Source organism: Lucilia sericata, unplaced genomic scaffold (genome assembly GCF_015586225.1).
Source record: "Lucilia sericata isolate MDLA Ls3-8-SP2 unplaced genomic scaffold, ASM1558622v1 Contig000013F_arrow, whole genome shotgun sequence".
Lineage (NCBI taxonomy): Eukaryota > Metazoa > Arthropoda > Insecta > Diptera > Calliphoridae > Lucilia > Lucilia sericata.
In genome coordinates, this window is record NW_023994052.1 from 146,372 (window position 1) to 166,664 (window position 20,293).

Genomic DNA, 20,293 nt, shown 5'->3' on the forward strand with positions numbered 1-20,293 from the left:
TAAATTTTTGGTTACGTCTTTTTAGTTAAATATTTTGTATGTGTGAAGGAACATTAAGTGTTTCAGTTAAATGAAAAGCTTATGAAATTACACGTTTATATATTATGTAGACATATCGATTAGAATATATACTAGATGGAATTTTTAAAAACAGAAAAACCATTCTGATGAATATCCTTTGATACAGCTCACCAAATATTGAGAAATTACATCTTTGAATAAACTAAATTTTCATGTTCGCAGGATTTCCACACCCTAATGTATGTATATGGCTAAAAGTCATTGTATTTAATGTATTATATTATCCTGTCCATGTATGGTTAAAAATGTATGTACGTATTGTATATGTACATATGTAGATATAGACAACATTATTGGTTTTTGTTATATTTTTACTTAAATATAAATATTTTGTTAGTTAAATTGTATATATTTACATTACCGGAAGCTCGTCCATTTTTTTGTTGTAGAAAGCAAAATGTTCACTCTTGTTGTTGTTGTTGGTTGTTTTGGTGGTAGTGGCTGTTTGTTGCACGATGTATTTTTTCAAAAAATATTTCTTTCAATTGAATCCCGATAAGTTCAAGAACTTTCAGATATACATATAATAGAAAGAAAACAATATTTCAGAAGATGGTTCAATGGCTGGTTGGCTGTTAACAACCAGTGCTGTCAATATATTGTTGATTTGCATGAAGTTGTCCTTTTTAACCGAGCAATATTATTTGTATTGTACAACAATGAAAAGATGTTGTCAATGCCAGATAAATTTCTGTACCTTTGTTTAATATATTTTTTATTTTTACAGAAATAGATCTCATATTTATGTAAAGGTATTGTCCTTTCTTCTTTCATTGCATGCTTGAGAGCTCAACAATGCTCAACAATTTTCGACTTTTATTGAAATAACAAGCATTCCAGAACAATTGTTTACCATTTTAGGCAATATTTAGTTCAGTTCATTTTATTGTTTGTTTGTCTTTTCAGTTTGCTTGTTTATTTGTTCTTTTCATCTGCTTTTCTTTTATTTTTGCTCCTTTTTATTATCAATTGAATTGGCATATTATCGCTATCAACGTTTACGCCAATTTTTTAAGTGGTTCTGAAGTTTTACTTCGAGAACAATTACTGGTTTGCTGCTGTTATTGTTGTTGTAAAGACGGTGATGATGACTTGGCTGCGGCCGCAGCACTGTACATTGTATTATGCTCATTTTGTCATCCGTAATAGAATTGCGAGTTAACAGCCACCCCAGTTGATAAAGTACGTGGAGCCAAACCATCATAGGTTGACGTTGAACCTGCTGCCATTGATTGTTGCTGTTGTTGGTGGTGATGAGGAGCGGACGAAGGTGGTGGTGGCGATGCTGTAGAAACAGCCGCAGAATTTGCCTGTTTCATACGTCTGAGTGTGGCAGTCGTTGACGTTAAACCACTATTGCTAGTTGTTTGCATTTGTATCGTTGGTTGTTGCTGCTGGTATTGTTGGCACAGGTATGTTTCATTGTTAGACATTGACGTTGGTGGTGTGCTCATATTGGGCGGCCTTTGTAGTACATTTTCACTGTTCAGTATGTAGCCGGAACGAAAAGTTGGCGCTGTCGTGTATTGTGCCAACGAAGAAATGGGAACCACAGTACCTTCATAGTAACAATGAAATGAATAAAATAAAAATAAATAAATAAAACTGTGCACTTTAATGTTTGAATAGACAAATAAGATTGAAAGCATAAATGTTTTATACATTTTGGGAGGGGAAAAGCTCTTAAGCACTACAATATAATTTCAAGAGGTTTCTTTTATTTTTTTTCATGGTGTCTATGATAGTTATTAAATTAATCGAGTTTCACTTCAAATAATTTTCAAATACTTGCAAGTATTTTCACATTAAAACACGATAACAAGTGAAAAATTATAATTGGTCCTGCCGGCCCATACGTTATTTGTGGAAGTAATTGTAGTATTCATACATACATGGTAATTAAATTATGTTATTTATGAACCAAACTTAAATGATTCATTTGTATGTATTTTTAAACTGACAAACTAATTTTGTGAAAAGTTATTTATAACGGGTTTGGTGATAATTTAATGCAGATTTTCATAAGAATTGGTATATGGTTTTGCTATAACCTACACTCACATAGTGGGGAGGGTATTATACGTTTGTGCTGATGTTTGTAAGTCACAAAAATATTGGTCCTACACCCTTAAAGTATACCGACCGACTCAGAAACACTTTCTGAGTCGATTAAGCCATGTCCGTCCGTCTGTCCGGCTGGCTGGCTGTCCATGTAAATCGTGCGCTCAAGGTACAGGTCGCAATTTTCAAGATATTTTGATGAAACTTGGACCATACCCAACGACGAAGCCTATTGAAAATGGTTGAAATCGGTCCATTATTTCACCTAGCCCCCATACAACCCTACCCCCCGGAAAGGGTTTTTGAGTTCATAATTATGTTAAATATTGTAGTATCTCTACAAAAATCGGCAAAACTTAGTTCTATATAAGTCTTAATAATACTACCAATTTTCATAATTATCGGACTTTATTTGACCCTAGCCCCCATAAAAAGACCCCTTCTGAAAATGACTTGAAAGTCAATAATTCCCAAATAAACACTAGTATCACTATAAAATGCAGCATACATAACCCTAATGTAAATGTAAAGCCATGTACCAAAATTTATATGGATAGGCCCATATTTACCCTTGCCCCCATATAACCTCTCTTTTAAAAAATCACTTTTTTCAACAAATTGTTAAAATATTTCTGAATTAAGGTAAACAACTTAAATGCTTTGTTATTAAATATAATCCACATTTTTAACAAACTCAGTGGTGTAGGGTATCATATGGTCGGCCATGCCCGACTATACTTTCCTACTTGTTTATTTATATAAACCTAATAATTATGTCGATTTCATTGTTAACCACATCACCTAAACTTCACATTCAAAGGTGAACGCCTTATAAAGAAACGTAAATCACTCCAAATTTAGACGAACATAAAAAATGCAAAAAAAACTTACCGATAACATTACTACCCGAACTAACAATTGAACCACCGCCGGCACTACCAAGAACAATTGCCGGTGCTAAAATTCCACTTATTGCAGGTGACCCTGAACTTGAACCGCTTGTTGGAGCGTATACTTGAGATGATATTCCCAAAATATCAGGTGATTGTCTTGGACCACACAAAATCGTTGTATTGCTCATTAGACTTGATGATACGGATCCCGCCGTACTACTCTGTGACATTAGTGTATTTGAAGGACCCAAGGTACCGTAAAGATTCGTAGTTGGTGCATAACTCATGTAATTCTGCATTAAAGAAAAAAATACAAAAAGAACACGGATAAAGAACATGTTATTAAATGAATATTCACAAACATTTTATTAATTTATGGCAACCGCACAGTCTATGAACACAAATTAAACTGTACAATTTATGTACCAAAAAACTCATAGTTGTTTGGGGCCAAAACAAAAAAAAAAAAATTAAATGAAAAACCAAAATCATAAATATTTAACAACAAAACTGAAAATATTAATGTAAGTAAGTATAGTTGTCCTGTAATAGTTTTTGCAAAGATTGCAATTGTCGTAGCCGTTGTTCTTTTTGGTCACTTGAGTTTATTTACTTACCTCGTTCTTTGACACACTTGGCACTGGAATTGGCGTTTGTAAATCGATGTCAGCATCTACTTCGGAAATTGTGTCGTTAAAGCCGTTTGGTATTGTAGTCTCACCGACTCCTTCGTTGCCTCCTGCACCGCCCCCACCACCGCCTAGAGTACCACCAACACCTCCTTTGCCGGACGAGGTTGAATGGGTGTCAGTTGCGCTCTCGTGACGCTTCAACAGCACCACTCTGACCGCAACAGCAACTATACAAAGTATTACACCCACTGAACCAGCCGTCAGAAGATAGACAAACAAACGTTCTTGGTCGCCTGTGCATTCAATGGTGCGGTGCCCACAAAAATATTTTGTGAACAACATTGGAAAATGAAAAATAAGAACAATGGAAAGAAAGAGGAAAATAAAAGAAAACACCAGTTAAAATATAACCACAAAACTTTTTTGTTTATGTGTTTGTGTGGAAAATCCTAAATGAACACTGGTAATTGGTAGCTATGAGTAACATGTACTCCTATATATAAACGTGGCAATAAATCCTTAACTTAATTGCAATGTCATTTGTTAAGTTCATCCATTTCTTCGTCATTCAGTTATTTTTCACTCTTATAAACCGTTTTGCGGTTGGAGGTGAACAAACATGTTTTTCTTCGGTTCGTTTGCAAAAACTTTTCTTCTAATTTGTGTTCAAATGTACATATTTATGTGTATTTTTTTCTTTTTGCTTTAATTACCTTCTAAACTTATATCGGCGCTATGTGTCATGACGGGATTTACGCTACCAATATCACCATCGAAACCCAACGAACCATTATTGGCTCTATTAGCACTTGTGGCAGTGTTATATGTTGCATTAACAGCTGTTGTTGTGTTCGCATTGTTGCGAGCAGCGGGCGCTGTTGTATTGCTATACAGCTTTGGTATTGCTTCAGATTCTTTGTAGAACAATTCATCATCGTACAAATCATTAACATCACCCTCAAAGTCTTCTGGTTCATCAGCTTCAACCTCTGTTTCATAGCGATCCATAAGCACTTGTTTCGGTACTGAAATCAAATAAAGCAGAAATGTTTTTCATCATCACTTGGTTGGCTGGATGGTTGACTGGCATCATAGCGAAAAAATAAATGTTTGTATAAAGCAAAATGATTTATGTCTGGTGTGATGTGATTTCGCTTCGCAAAAGTACACCCCCCCCCCCCCCCCCCTCTGTGTCAAAGTTTCCACACAACAAGTGCGTAAAGTTTAGTTATACATATTTCTTGAGTAGAAAAAATATTACAAGTTAACATAGTATATAACATGGTGTTGACAAGGTTAAGTAGTAAATAGCCTTGTGGTACACAGAAACTTAACTCAGCAATTTTTGGACATTTTGGATAACCACAATGAAATGGCTTTTTTAATTAATCGATTTTAAATGTTTTGAGTGTTAAATGAAAACTTAGTAAATAATGTTATTTAATTAAAATTTAAAGTATGTCACTAACTAATAACCCCAAATGTATGCTATACAATTTGTAAGGAAAACAAACATATAAAAGTAATATTTAACTTAGTAATTAGATTTAATTTTTAAATTATTAATTTCGTCATTAACATTTAATGACGTCGTTATTTTTATTACATTTTAGTTATTTATTTTGCGCAGGCGTAGCGAGTATTCGAGTTTATATTTTGAAGATGGACCCACAGAGCTATAACGAATGTTACAGTGGACGTTCAAATTGTAAATGTTTTTTTATACCCACTATCAAAAAAGATGGGGGGTATATTGATTATGTCATTCCGTGTGTAACACATCGAAATATTGTTCACAGACCCCATAAAGTATATATTTTCTGGGACCTCCTAAGATTCTAAGACGATCTAGCTATGTCCGTCCGTCTGTCCGTTGTTGGCACGATAGCCTCCACAAAAAAAGAAATATTGAGATGAAATTTTTCCTAAATATTTCTTATTGATCAGAAATATTTGGTATTGAAAATGGGCAAAATCGGTCAACAATTTCACATAGCCCCCATACAAATGTACCTCCCGGAATATTGTGTAAAGAGCTTCAAACATTCACAAATTCGTTGTTTATGAAGAAAATGCCACAAAATTTCGCATAAGTCAGTTTTTGACATCTGAAATGGAATTCTAAATCATGACGAACATAGGACCATAATTTCCCCTTCAGAAAATTTTAACCCTCATTATTGGTATAAAAAGAGGAGTATAGCGAAAAAAATTTACATAAGTAAGTATCTTAGGAGCCAAAACCTCTCCACCAAATTGTATGTGGATCGGTCCATAATTGACCCTACTCCCATATTAGGCCCAGACAGTACGATACCTAAATTTCAAATTAATTTTCGAAATTTTTACATTTCTTGAAATTTTAGTTTTAAATTCAACTTATTTTACCTGTCCATCAAGATACTTTGATATTTAAGCCCCTTTTTAACCACCAAGAATGGGTTGATTTGCCAAAATGTGAAATATTGCTTAAAATCGTTAGCAATTTCTTTAACTTTTTTAACTTTTTATTAAAGAAAATTTGAAAGTCGTGGCTCCAATTCAGCCGTCAGAGCTCATATGGTCAACCAAGCGATGAAAAAACACACCTTATCATAAAGAACCGAGGAAACAGTATATTTTGATATTGGGAATATCATTTACAATTAAAATTTTTAAAAATAAATACAAAACGCAGTTTAAGAAATCTCAGCTTATGTCCCCAGTGTAATACTGTGAACGTTTCTATTATTTTTTCCAATGCCAAATTTTTTTAATACCAATAAAATACGATGGAGCAAAAAAAGTTACAAACTCCATTTATCATAGGAAAGTAGACCTAAATACCTTGTATATTAACCAAATTTTATGTGGATCAGAGGTTAATTGACTCTACCCCCATATCATTACTGGCCTAAAAAACGAGTATAGCGATAAAATTCGATATAAACATGACTTGTATGAACCAAGATCGTAATTTTACGTGGATCGGTCTATAAATGACCCTACCCCCATATAAGGCCCCTTCAGAAAAAGACTTTAAAACTTAGTACTGGCTTAAAAATACTAGTAGATCTATGATATTCGACATAAACTAGTTTTGTATGAGCCAACATCTCTCTACAAAATTGTGTGGGGTCGGTCCATAATTGACCCTACCCCCCTTTAAGGTCCCCATCAGGAAATTACAGCGATGAAATTCGACACTGATAAGTTCTATAGGAACCGAAATCTCTCTATCAATTTTTATGAGGAGCAGTCCATAATAACCCTACCCCATATAAATTCCCCCTCAGAAAATGACTACAACGCCAAATATACGAATACCACAATGCAATTCGACATAAACTAATTTTGAGCTAAAATCTCTTAACCATATTTTATGAGGATCGGTCCATAATTAACCCTAACCCCGTATAAGGTCCCCTTAAAGAAAATGGCTTTAATGCTCATTACCGGCTTATATATATAAATATAAATTAATATTAATTACTGATCTGATAATAATCCAAGCTTAAAAATTTCGTAACTTCTTTTTTATGAAAATTTTATGTATAATACGAAATATTATTTAATTAACCCATTTCTTATTTTACGAAAATACGAAGAAAACTAATATTTAAATAGAAATTTATGATAAACAAAACATTTTAAATAATTTTATAAATATTTTATTTATTTTTTATTTTGTGGTAGCGCAAGTTTGTTAAATCTTTAACCATAATAGGTTTCCAGGAAAAAATAATATTCTATTGTATACATTCATATGTATGTAAGTAAATACATATGGGCAATTTCGTGTCAAGTGACCCAATTTAAAAAATCGATTAGGATGATACATATTTGCACTAAGGTTAGTCCTATTGGATAGTGGGAGAGACAGACACAAATTTTAATTTTGTTTAATTACAAAAAAATCAAAATGTGATATTTTTACCAGGCATGGGGGGTAATGATTACACAAAGAAATTAATTACAAGGTCAATTACAATTACTTGTAATGTTGTAATTGAACAATAACCAATTACAATTACTTGTAATTGTAACTGAAATTTTTCCAATTACAATTACATACTTGTAATGTGGCAAAACTTCAATTACAATTACAAATAATTGTAATTGGCAAAACTTCAATTACAATTAAAATTAATTGTAATTGGAAAAACTTCAATTACTATTACATGTAATTGTAATTGGTAATGCTTCAATTACAATTACATTTGAAGTAATAATAGTCTTTACTCGCCAAGCCTGATTTTTACTCAAAAGAAAGCTTATACAATTTCCTTTAAGGGTTTATAATGGGATGGGAGTGGGAATTCTATCAAAAAATTATTTTTTAACTCAAGAAAAAGATTTTTCAATATTTGTCACATGTACCATTTTCATTTTCCCCTTTTTTAAAAATTGACTTTTTATGTAAATTAAAAAAAAAAAAATAAAGATTGAAGAAATTTGCTAGAAGCAATAGGTGACAATTTACACTAATTTGGAAAAAGTCCTGTATGACCAATGTCCAACTTTGACCTCTAACTCCAGCATTTCATGAACGATAGAGTTGAAAATTGTGTCTTTCCTACTTTCCAATAATACTTAATTTGGTGCAAATTTCATCCAAATAGATTTTTAAAGTTGGGTCACTTGACACGAAATTACCCATATATTAAATCTATTAAAAGTTAATATACAAAAACCAACATTTTCGATTTTAGTCGAATGTGACCACACATTCATAAATATTGAGAGCGATGCAAGTTTATACATTAGGGATATAACTATATTTTGCTAGTTGTTTGGCATGCCTCCACGTGAAGGCCAATTTTGTATAAGTAATGAAATTATTTTTTTTAGGTCATTTGGAATCAAAAACATTAAGCACCAATACCTGTTTCTAATATACATAAATCAATTTTTCCACATTTCCACCGAAACGTCTTTTGTTACATTACGTCAAGCATTTTTTAACTGCCTATATCTCGAGACTTTTCAATTCGATTGGTCTCCACAAAAAATTTCCATAAAAATAATAAGAAACTCAACATTCACGCACTAAACGAGTTGAAATATTTTGATCAGATTTTTTTTCGTTCATATCTCCGATACTTATAGACTAATTTTACTGGTTTTACACATCTCTCTCACCATGCACCCCAGAAAATGGCTTTAACGTACATAATTTACTTATAACATTACCACACGATAAAATTCGAAATAATTATAAGTTTATGGGGATCGGAAAATTTTTGACACCCGCCCCATATAAAACTTCTTTTAAATAATTAATTTTTTTATAAAAAAATGTAAAATATAACGGAATTAAAACAAAATTCTACATAAATGCGCTAATATTTGTATTAAATCATATTTAAATATATTCGTAATTTTTGTAGGTTATCATATGGTCGGCCGTACTCGACTATACTTTCCTGTTATAATTCACACATGTTCGTTATTTGAATTATTGCCATTCTCGATATCGTGACTCGTGGATTTTGGGAAAATCACATATTTTTAATATTTTAGAGAATACGTCATAATTCCCTACTCCTGTACATTTCAAATAAAGTATTTCTAGAGTATTATAGCCCAGATAATATAAAATATACCTCCGAAGTTTTATTCAAATCGGGCAATTTTAACCCATAATCTGTGGAGGTCAAAGGTCAAATTTTTCAATATTTGTGAATTCTCAGTTTGAATTATTATTTATAGTTTTACAGCCCGAAGAATAATTCTAGATGGGGGAGGATAAAATTCTTAACTTAATTTTTTGGAGCACTCTAATGTACATATACATATGTACATATATGTATGTATATTACTATTATATGATTTTTTATTTATTTAATTTTTTTTTATTCTATTTTTTGTGTCAGAATTTATAGCATAAAATAATATAAATTTAAACATATTCAACCCGGCTTTTGTCCTCTTGTGAAAAGTATTGAGGTTATTTTCAAAGTTTATGGTACAGGAAAATGACAAAATAGTAATATAGATAAAAATTTAAGAAAACAAAAGAATACTATTTAACTCTTGTTTTTTTATATTTTAGAATTTAATAATTAAATTTATAAGTTTTGGAAAAATTTCTTATAAGACCTAATTGGAAATTGTATCAACTATTGGTCGACTTTATCATATGTTAGGTTAGGTCAGGTTAGGTTGATACTACATCAAATCCAAAGAAATACACTTAGGCCACTATCGGGCCTGTTGTGCGCTCCTTTTCATATGTAGTTCAGATATATTTTTTAAAGATTTTTTATAACATTATTTAAATTTTCCACAAAATAATTTTATCTTGCTGAAAAATGCACAGAAAAATTCTGAGAGTGCTGTTCTTTAGATTTTCATTTAAATTGGAATTATTGTGTAAAAAATCTTGATAGAGCTTTCCGACATTTCTCGGAAATATTTCCTATTGGGCATGATAGCAAATAATGTTTAATTCATTAAATAAATGACTTTAGGGTAGTATTTTGTTTGATATGTAATTGAATTTGCAAAATTTCACAAAAAACTTTATATTTTTTATTTGCATATAATAAAGAACAATAGGATATTCTTCGGAATATTGCAATGTTATAATTTTACAATAAATTTATACAATTTTTGACAAGATTTTAATTTAATTCCTAATTTTTAGACTCTCTACCACGATAAATGGAGATAGAGGGTATATATGTATAAGTTTATCAGTCCGTCTGTAACACTGCAATGTAAATAATTGTATGAAAATCACCACACATTTGTTTCTATAAGAAAACTTGATTTCTTTTGAAAATTCGAGGAATCGATCTACAATTTCATATACCTCCCATACAAATGTACATATTCCCGGAAAATGAATTTATTGCTAATAATTTCGTTAGAATATCGATAACTTTACAAAAATGTACAACTTTTAGAGCGGGTTTTTGAGTTGGCAATCAAATGCCAATTAATAATCAGATTAGTTAACCTAATCAAAAATTTAATCTGATGTTTTTGAGTACAATATTAAACTTCGCAGTGTTGCCATACAAAACGACTGAAAATGTCACTGTTCGTTATCAAAACAATGCCTGTTTTATAAAACAGAACAGACAATTGTGAATTTAATATGAAAATTAATGAAAACTTAAATTTATAAATTTATTTATACTAATCAATAAATAGAACATTTTAATGTTTATATTTATAAAAATTGTATTAATTTTTTTGCATCAGCTGTTTATATTTTGCATTTCATGTTTAAGTTTAAACCACCTCCATTGGGCGCTTAAACTTGCAAACAAAATTAACTAACTGAGTACTCAAAAACAACTTTCGAGGATTAATTTGAATTTAATCGCTAATCTTTTTCCTAAAGATTGGCCCTTAAAGTTCAAGTCAGTAAAATTCATATAAAGATAAAAAATTATAAACCAGTCCATAATTGGTCAAAGCTCTCTTATAAGATCCTCTTCCAAAAATCACTTAATCGCAAATTACTTATTACGAAATAATAATATCCATACAAAATTTGGAACAAATATTACATTTATTTACAGAAATGTTATTGTAAATATTTTTTTCGATCGGTTCATGATTGATCATAGCTCTTATACAAGGTCTCCTTCCGAAAATTAAACGAAAATTACTCGTTACAAAATAAACGATATACATATATACACAATTTAGCACAAATATTGCTTTTGTATCGGTCCATTTTTGGTCATGGCTTCCATACAAGGACCCCTTGAGGATGTTATTAACGATAAATCCATTTCCGGAAATATGTACCTTTGTATGGGGGCTATGGAAAATTTTGGATCGATTGTTATGATTTTGAACATAATTGATCCCTGGGTAAAAAAATTCGCAACAAATTCTTTTTGGTTTAAAATTTATACCAAACATTGATCATGTATTGACGAATCCTTTGCCATCAAAAACTCATTTTGGCCCAATATTGATATATAATTTATAGGGTCGGAAAATTATATTGCAGAATGTCTGCAAATGCAATGACAAACCTTCATACATATATACATATAAGTACCATTCTCACGCAGGTGAGAATCAATGTAAACAAATCACAAATCATTTGATACAGCTAGTCAAAGAACAAAAGAAAATTAGAGAAACGATATTTTAGACATATTTTTCTCAATTTATCTCTGTTAGGAAAATCTACTTTTGATACCACCCTAATATACATAGGTGTATCTATGTTGTACAATGTATGTATGTGAAGCATAAATTAACAAAACTAAATCAAAGAAACACACTGATAAAGGGTATAATACTGTAATAACAATTGTTCATATCGTACATAAGTCACGATTTACTTACCACAAGTGTAAACAACTTTCAGATACATCCGTGAATTGGGTTGACATGGTGAACCGAACGTATTGGCATCTGCGGCCAGATTGCAACGTCGACGTCCATGACAGATTTGCATAACGGTTTCAGTGGCGTACGAAGCCAAACAAGCTGAACGGTTCAATTGTTAAATTAAATTGCAATATCGTTGCATAAAACGAGAAGAACAAGATTAAAAAATACACAAAATCAGCATATAAATGAAATGCATAAAAACAAAATCAAAAACATTACAATAAAAAAATACATAAAACAACAAGATGTAAAAGAAAAAGGAAACCGAGAAAATTGAATTAATTAAATTGATTCTATGCTCGTTTTTTCTACCATTGTTATATTGCTGTGGAATTGGTATGGGTTCTATAATGGACATGGGTACATAGTGCTGATGGTGATTAAGTTTCATAGGCTTCCTTTGATTCTACTTTTCACAATCACCAAATGTTTCCAAAAATACCAATACCACAACAACTGTATACCGAAAAAACCTCTTTCCTTTTGTACTTTTGACATTTGGAAAGTTTTATTTTTTAACTACGTTTGCAGTTTAACAAACAATATTTGATCTATACTGTAGAACAATGGTAAAACCTCAATACAATGTCATTTACATACATACATGAGTATGTAATGTAGAAAGAATCTACTCACTTTCTTCACGTACACCCTGTGGCTGGGGACACTGTATGCTCTCGTATTCGGTTCGTCCAAAACTTGCACTATAGACAGCAATACGAGAATATGGATTACACTCCAGCTGTGCAACATCATTGTGGCAGGCCACCTTGCTGCGAAATTCATCTGTAAAATTGAAAATGCATTTAGAATACAAAATAAAATTAACACTTGTATATCCTTTCATTACACAAATACGCACACACACCGACACTGAGAATCTTGAAATCTAAACACAGATACTTAGACGTACCATGTATATTCTTTTCAATCCCAACAAACAACAACTCAAATATGAATTCATAAAATGTGACTTGAATTAAAAAAGTTTATTAAATTTTTATTTTCATACATATTTTTCAGTCTAAACAAATTATTTTAAACTAAAACAGCCCAGGAAAATTGTATAAAGCAGTTTCGCTATTAATTCTAGAATGCAAAAATTTCTATTTAAAATACAATTGTTGTATAGTTCTGAATATTTATCTATAATTGCAGATACTTTTTGAACACAAAACATTTGTAAAACTTTTAAGGCCCTATTCATAAACAAATTGTTGTTTTATACACATTGGTTATGAATATGGGGGTTAATATTCAAAATTAAAAAAAAAAAAAAATTGCAATCATTTTACGTCGATCGTACTTATGGTTCAAAAGTAATATTAACTATAGGAATCATAAATTTTTTCGTGGACAGGACTTATAAATTGTGTAATTGTTGTATGAAATATTTTAACCTTTATGTAAGTATTAAAAAAATTCTTGACTTTTTATAAAAAATAAAAAAATAAAAAAAAATTGAAGAATGGCAGAAAAGTTTTGTCAAGACTAGTTCAGAACCTGGTTCTACATCTTACATTTTATATTATGGTCATAAATATGTATGTATATGGTTTAATATTCTAATTAACTTCAATCCAAAATGTTTGTTGGCACAGTTGTGTCCCAGAATGTGTTAAATTTTCAAATTCATAAGAGTTTATATTAAAGCGAATAACCATAAAATGGGTAGATGTACGACTAAACAAAGCAATTTTACAGGATACAGAAGTATACCAAAGACCTTTTCTCATAACTACACATACATACATACATATGTATGTACATTAGGGTTAGAACTTTTCTGTGATAATAAAATAATAAAATGCAATTTTCAATTTGGTGAAAAAACTTCCCGCACCGAAAGCAATTTCTAAAAAATTAATTTTAATAATTTTTATATAAATGTATACTAATACTATTGCATATTCAATATTATAGCGATTTATTAGAAATTGCATAACATAGCTTTAAAGAACAATATTAAGATAATGTAATAATGTATTTAAAATCCAAAACACTAATTATTCCCGTTTTTCGCCTTTTTTCCCCATCTTTACACCCCTTTTGGTACTAAAAGCTAAATGGAAAATATATTTTAGCTCTAGAACAATACAATAATCATTATTTAATACCAAAAATGCTAATTATGCCCGTTTTTCCCCTTTCTCCTTATCTTTTGACCACTTTTGGTCCTACTTTCGAAAAATAATATAGCCTATTGACGCTTCCAGACATTAATCTATCTATGTTCCAAATTTCAAGGACCCCAGCCATTTAGGCGTGATTAACGCACAAACAAACAAATAAATAAATAAACTTACAAAGAGGTTTATAATATATATTAGGATTAAGAAAATGTCATAAATATTCCATGTATATTTTTCTCGAAAATATAGTTTTTGAGTTATGAGACCATTGTAGGTAAATAAGCGACATGTTTTGTTCATTGTTATTAGAGTATGCTTTTGATAATGTTTGTCTACGGGCCATATTTAGCTTTCATTGGTGTCAATGTAGTATAAAAATTTTAAAAATTGTTTTGCACATTTACATTCTTGCTATCGAGTCCTAGGCTATCCAATGGACTCTGTGTCTTTAAAAATCCGACATACCTAGCTTGATTGTCTTAGAATTACATACATATGGGGAATTTCATGTCAAGTGATCCAACTCAAAAAAATCGATTTCGGCAAAGTTGGGTCAAAGTTGGACATTTTGGTCATACAGGGTTTTATTCAAATGACTGCAACTTTGCACCTATTAGTCCTAGCAAAAATTGTCCAAATGAGTTCAGATAGCTATTTCTCCATTTTTCCCAAAAAAAATAATATTCTTTTCTAATATATTTAAAAAAAAAATTTCAAAATGGGCCTTATTTCTTAAAAGAAAGCTTATACAATTTCCTGAAAGGCCTTTATAGTCCCATAATGGGATGCGAGTGGGTGGAGGGTATTTATGATTCGGCATGGCCGAATATAGCACTCTGACTTGTTTAAGCTTATACAATTTCCTTGAACGGCTTTATAGTCCCATAATGGGATGCGAGTTGGATATCTATCAAAAAAATTATTTTTTAACCCAAGAATAAAATTTTTTTCAATATTTGTCAAAATGGACGTTATTTTGTATTTAAAAAAAGCTTAACCATTGAACTATGAGATAGTAGGCCGCAAGTTCTATACTAGCCTTGATGACTCTCATGAATTTTATAATTTTAGGGTCCCATTTGACCCTATACAATTTTACTTAAATGTCCACAATTTTATTCAACAATAAACGGCTTAAGTATATCTGAGGCAAGATACAATTCAACAAAATGATTTGATACCGATATCATCATTCAGTTATGAAATATCTTTTTTTGTGTTTTTTTTTTTTTGATCCAAAATATATTTTGCAGTGTGATATATGTATACACAATAAATATTTATGGTGAATATTATTTCAATATCTTTATTTCTAAATTAGTTATTTGTATTTTAGTATTTTTCGAAAGTGGACCATATATGGGAGCTGTGACCAATAATCGACCTATACAGATCTACGTCGGTAATGTGATTTCTGTTCTCATTATATACATATGTGCAAAATTTCGTGGTGATACCGATATTTTTGCCGAAGTTATTAACGATAAATCTATTTCCGAGAATATGAACCTTTGTATGGAGTCTATGAGAAATTTTGAATCGATTGTTTTCAGTTTGGACATTTTTGATCCCAGGGTAAAGAAAATAACATGTGACAAAATTTATTCTATTATCTTTAGTAGTTTCTGAGAAAACTACTCAAGAATAAGGAAAAAAACTTAATTTTTTCGAGGTAGTCTGAAATTTTTACTCATAACTTTTTACGTTGTGGACCAATCCCGCTTAGGACAATAGTGAATATTTTCAGTGAAGTTGGCTGATTTATTTCGCTTAGGTTTAACGTGAGAGTGTTTGAGGCAGACAGACGGACACTGCTAAATCGACTCAGAATTTCATGAGGATCCAGAATATATATACTTTGTTTGGTCTCAGATAAATATTTCTTGGTGTTACACACGGAATGACAAACTTATATATACCCTCTTATCACCACTAATGGTGGTGGACCAATAGGTAAAAAGTTACACTCATTTGAATAAAACCCTGTTTGACCAAAATGTCAAACTTTGAACCCCTCTAAGTTCGGCAGTTCTTAACCGATAGAGCTGAAAATTTGTATCTGACCTACTATCCAATAGTACTAACCTTAGTGCAAATTTCGTTGGGTCACTTGACATGAAATATTTATAAAGAGCTAATGAATATACGCTTTTCTAAGGGTATTTATTTGAATGACCAAAAATGGGCTAAATGAAAATAAATAAATGGCTAGAAAATTTACTAAAAACTATATTATGAAAAGGATTAAGGTATACTCTATAGGTGTTTAGATACGTTTTTCGCGATTCTGAAACTTGTACTTTTATAAACAATTTTTGATCGAATTTGTCACTCTCGAATATTTTGAATTCATTCAACTGCCACTATTTTCTGTTAAACGATTATTTAACAAAGGATACACTAATCTGAACGAGATATCTTCAATACTCCTGGTACCTTGCTTAATTTCTTATATGGTAAAAATTATTTTTTAAGTCAAGAATAAGATTATTCAATATATATTTAACACATATTCTCTTTCTGTTCGATTAACCGAATAAATTTAAATTATTTGATTATCTGAATAATGATCTGAAATCTGATGGAAACTGTGATCACTAGGTATCCTGACACCATTCATATTTCCTATAAAAATTAATGTACATAGCAAGAAGATGGAGTTTTATGCAGTCAAAAAGCACTATTGCCATATACTTAATACCAAAATAAATTTTCTAATATGTACGAATGAGTTTTTTAAAAGATCTGAATTCAAATTCTATTTTTTTATATTTTTTTATTTTTAAACTTCACTTGTGTTCACACATTGTAGAAAATTAAAACGATAAATCAGTGAGGTTACAATAAGAAATATCATGTTAGTATGTGTTTGTTGGAATGTTAGAAATCTATGTATCTGTGTGTGTGGAAGGAAGTGAAAATATGTGTGTGTATGTGTGCGAGAGAAAGTATGACTGAACAATTTAGTTGTAAATGGTACGTGTTGTAATATCTTTTGGTATTCAAATTGTTTAAATTCATTTTGTTTTTAGTATTTTTGTGAATATATGTAGTATGTACTTTCTTTTCATTTCATTTAAGCTAACGAAAACTATAAAAGATTATGCTCTTTATCTACATGCATACACATACAACCAGTGATGCCAGGAGATTTTTTTCAGAAATCCCTACGCTTATGAGAAAAAATCCCTTTTTTCCCTACACCCACTTTTTATTTTCCCTACATTTTTCCCTACACTACTTTTTTCCATTTTCTTAAAAAAATATAAAAATAGCATCAAAAACTAAAATATTAGCTCCGTTTTATAATATAAATATATGTATGTATTTTTTTTTTATTTTTAGGAATGAAATTTCTAGAATTTAAATTTAATTTTTTTTTTTTTTTCAATTTTACATCATACAAATCTTCCAACCCTGACTCTTCAGTTAAGATTAAAAAAAAAACAATTGAAAGATTTATGGCAGTATATCGAATCGTGATAAAAATTTATTTTATGTGCCTCCAACAAAAAAATTTTCATAAAATAATTATTTTAAATAAGGTTTACTTTTGCGTTTACCTTTTTTTTTACCTGAGTTACTGCATTAAGCCCCTGACTACTCTATCTATAAGGAGTCAGAATATATCGCCCTACAGGATTGGCATAATCCAAAAAGTCGTTTCAAGAAAAATGGATATGAATATTTAATGACATTTAACAATTTTTTTATAACTTTTAAACAAATCAAGGGGTTTTAAAAATCCAGATTCAGATAGTTGAGGTTAATATGTTTCTCATCTAAATTGAAATTAAATTTTTAGTTGTCTAATATTCACAAAAACGTGGGTTTTAGTTTTTACGTTTACAAAAAATCGATTTCACATCGAAAATAATAGACATATTTGAAATTTCATAATTCTATATGAAAGATTTTAGTATGTCGCATGTTTTGAAGACCTTAGTTCAAGAAAGCCGAATTTTGGATTATGCCAGTCTTGTAGCGATATGTAGGTACATATATTGTAGAAATTACAAGCGGAATTTTTACTAACGATACACTTAAAACTGATTTCATTTTTAATTTAAAAGTTTAATACATGAAAGAGTATATTTTTAGTTGTTAAAAACTATGAATTTGAAAAATCCCTACAATTTGACAATAGTAAGAAATCTTTCCCTTTTTCCCTACACGTGAAATTTTTGAAAAAAATCCCTACAAAAAGGGAAAAATCCCTACACTTGGCATCACTGCATACAACATATGTTTGTATGTGTGGATCTGTGTATACACTTTTGAATGTATGTTTGTGCAGGGAAATAACTGTGTGTTATTGCTTTTGAAACTAATACTTTTTGTCGAACTCGTACTCGTATAATAGACATAAATCCTGACGAAAAAAGCTTAAGGGATTTAATTTTCATCGAAAATTTTGGTAGTTCTATTAGAACAACAGCAATAATAAAAAAATAATAATAACTTCATCGACTCAACACTACTTTAAGATTTGTTTCATATGCATGGTACTACCATATTTATGTAAATATGTATGTATTTTGAAAGTATTAAAACCTCACTTGAATTAACAAATGAAGTAGTTTTTGAATAAATACAATTAAAAACTGCAATATATTAAATTGTATATTTCATGTTGGTCTTTGGGTAATATATCATGCTGTCAAATAAAACAACACTTTTATATGTAATAATTTTTATGAATATGATTGTGTATTAATTTAATAGTACATATTTGAAATAAAGACATATTTATTGAAGACTTGAAGTGCAAGGCTTAGATAATCATCTAGAGGCTTGATGATCATATAAAAAATATGAAAAAAAATGGCAAAACCTTAAAAAATGATATTTTTATGCTTTGACCCATGTTTCTTACTTATTACTGTTTTTTTCAAAAATTCCCTACTTTGCTAAAATGTAGGGAAACTAGCATACAAAAATTTAATGAAAGAGTGGAAAACCAAAAGTAATGATAAGAGTGAGCTACTATCAGAAAAAAAGCAATCCAATATAAAAGTATGTAAATCCTTGATAGTTTTTATAGCCCAAGTAAAGAAATTCACAACATAGTAGGTTAATTTATACGAACCTATCATGAAGTTCATAAGCCTTTTTATGAATTCAAATTCATTTAGTCAATATATTTGCCCATTTTGAATTCAAACATGAAGAGGTAAATTGTATAAACACATGTGATTAAAATACATTAAATTTAGCATGAAACTTTTACCAAATTACACTTAAGACATGCAGAATTAAGTATAAAAACTTTTTCAGAAAAATTATCACTTTTTGTAAAACTATCTTGTATGAATGTATGTATGAGTGTACCTCTATTAGTATATGTGTGTGTTTGTGTGGCAATATGAATGAATTTAGCTGTTATCTACCAGGTTGTTAAAAGTTTCACTCTTAAGTACCTTAACTTTTGTTGTTGTTGCTGCTTCTGTTATTTTTATAGCTACAACATTCATTTACAGCAAAAAGCAAAATACGTACTTAAACTTAAAATTGTCTGACTCTAAAGAGTTTTAATACACATATTTATGCAGTAGTGACAGGACAATATAAAAGACCAAAAAATAGACGGTAGTACCTAGTAGTGGTGAAGCAAACAAAACAAACAATTTAATCCACATAGGAAATTTAGTGGTGACGATAACGATTTTAATATTTTTTTTGTGGACCGATTTGGACCAGTTTTAATATTAAAAATTTAGGATGAATAAAACTAAATTGTTTAAAATATCATTCCCCAAGGGGCTGTCGTTTAGATAATATTGTTTATATAAATATAAATCAATATCCCTCCTATATTTTTTACGGTAAATATAACAATTGGAGGCATATATACATACCAGGAAAATATGGAATTAATTACTAATTAGGTTAAGCGAAGAAAATTCCAAATGGGATTGTATATTTAAAATAATTTCTGCCATCTGCACGAATATAAGTTGTTCTTGTAAAAGTATTAGTATTCATAAAAGTTTCTTTTAATAGATGCTTGTTTGTTATTTAGTTACTCTCAGTTGGAAAAAGGACATTTTACTTTTACGTACAGTTTCACTTTGTGTGACTTCAAGTATGAGTGCGAGAAAGAATACTGTTTAGGTAAATGTATACAACTACTACCCTGCAACTCGTA

The 20,293-nt window shown here is 30.2% G+C and overlaps 1 protein-coding gene across 3 annotated transcripts in view; it reads right to left on the bottom strand.

The window, feature by feature from the left end:
- Positions 1 to 570: 570 nt before the first annotated feature.
- LOC119604549 overlaps positions 571 to 20,293 on the bottom strand; it is a 160,532-nt gene continuing 140,809 nt past the window's right edge. For all 3 annotated transcript variants that reach the window (XM_037957239.1, XM_037957249.1, XM_037957230.1), the window contains 6 exons: positions 12,650 to 12,799; positions 11,966 to 12,109; positions 4,381 to 4,692; positions 3,653 to 3,960; positions 3,034 to 3,328; positions 571 to 1,639 (listed from right to left, as the gene is read on the bottom strand). In XM_037957239.1, coding sequence (XP_037813167.1) covers positions 1,218 to 1,639; positions 3,034 to 3,328; positions 3,653 to 3,960; positions 4,381 to 4,692; positions 11,966 to 12,109; positions 12,650 to 12,799 — 1,631 coding nt within the window. In that variant the 3' untranslated portion in view covers positions 571 to 1,217. The remainder of the gene's footprint in view (positions 1,640 to 3,033; positions 3,329 to 3,652; positions 3,961 to 4,380; positions 4,693 to 11,965; positions 12,110 to 12,649; positions 12,800 to 20,293) is intronic.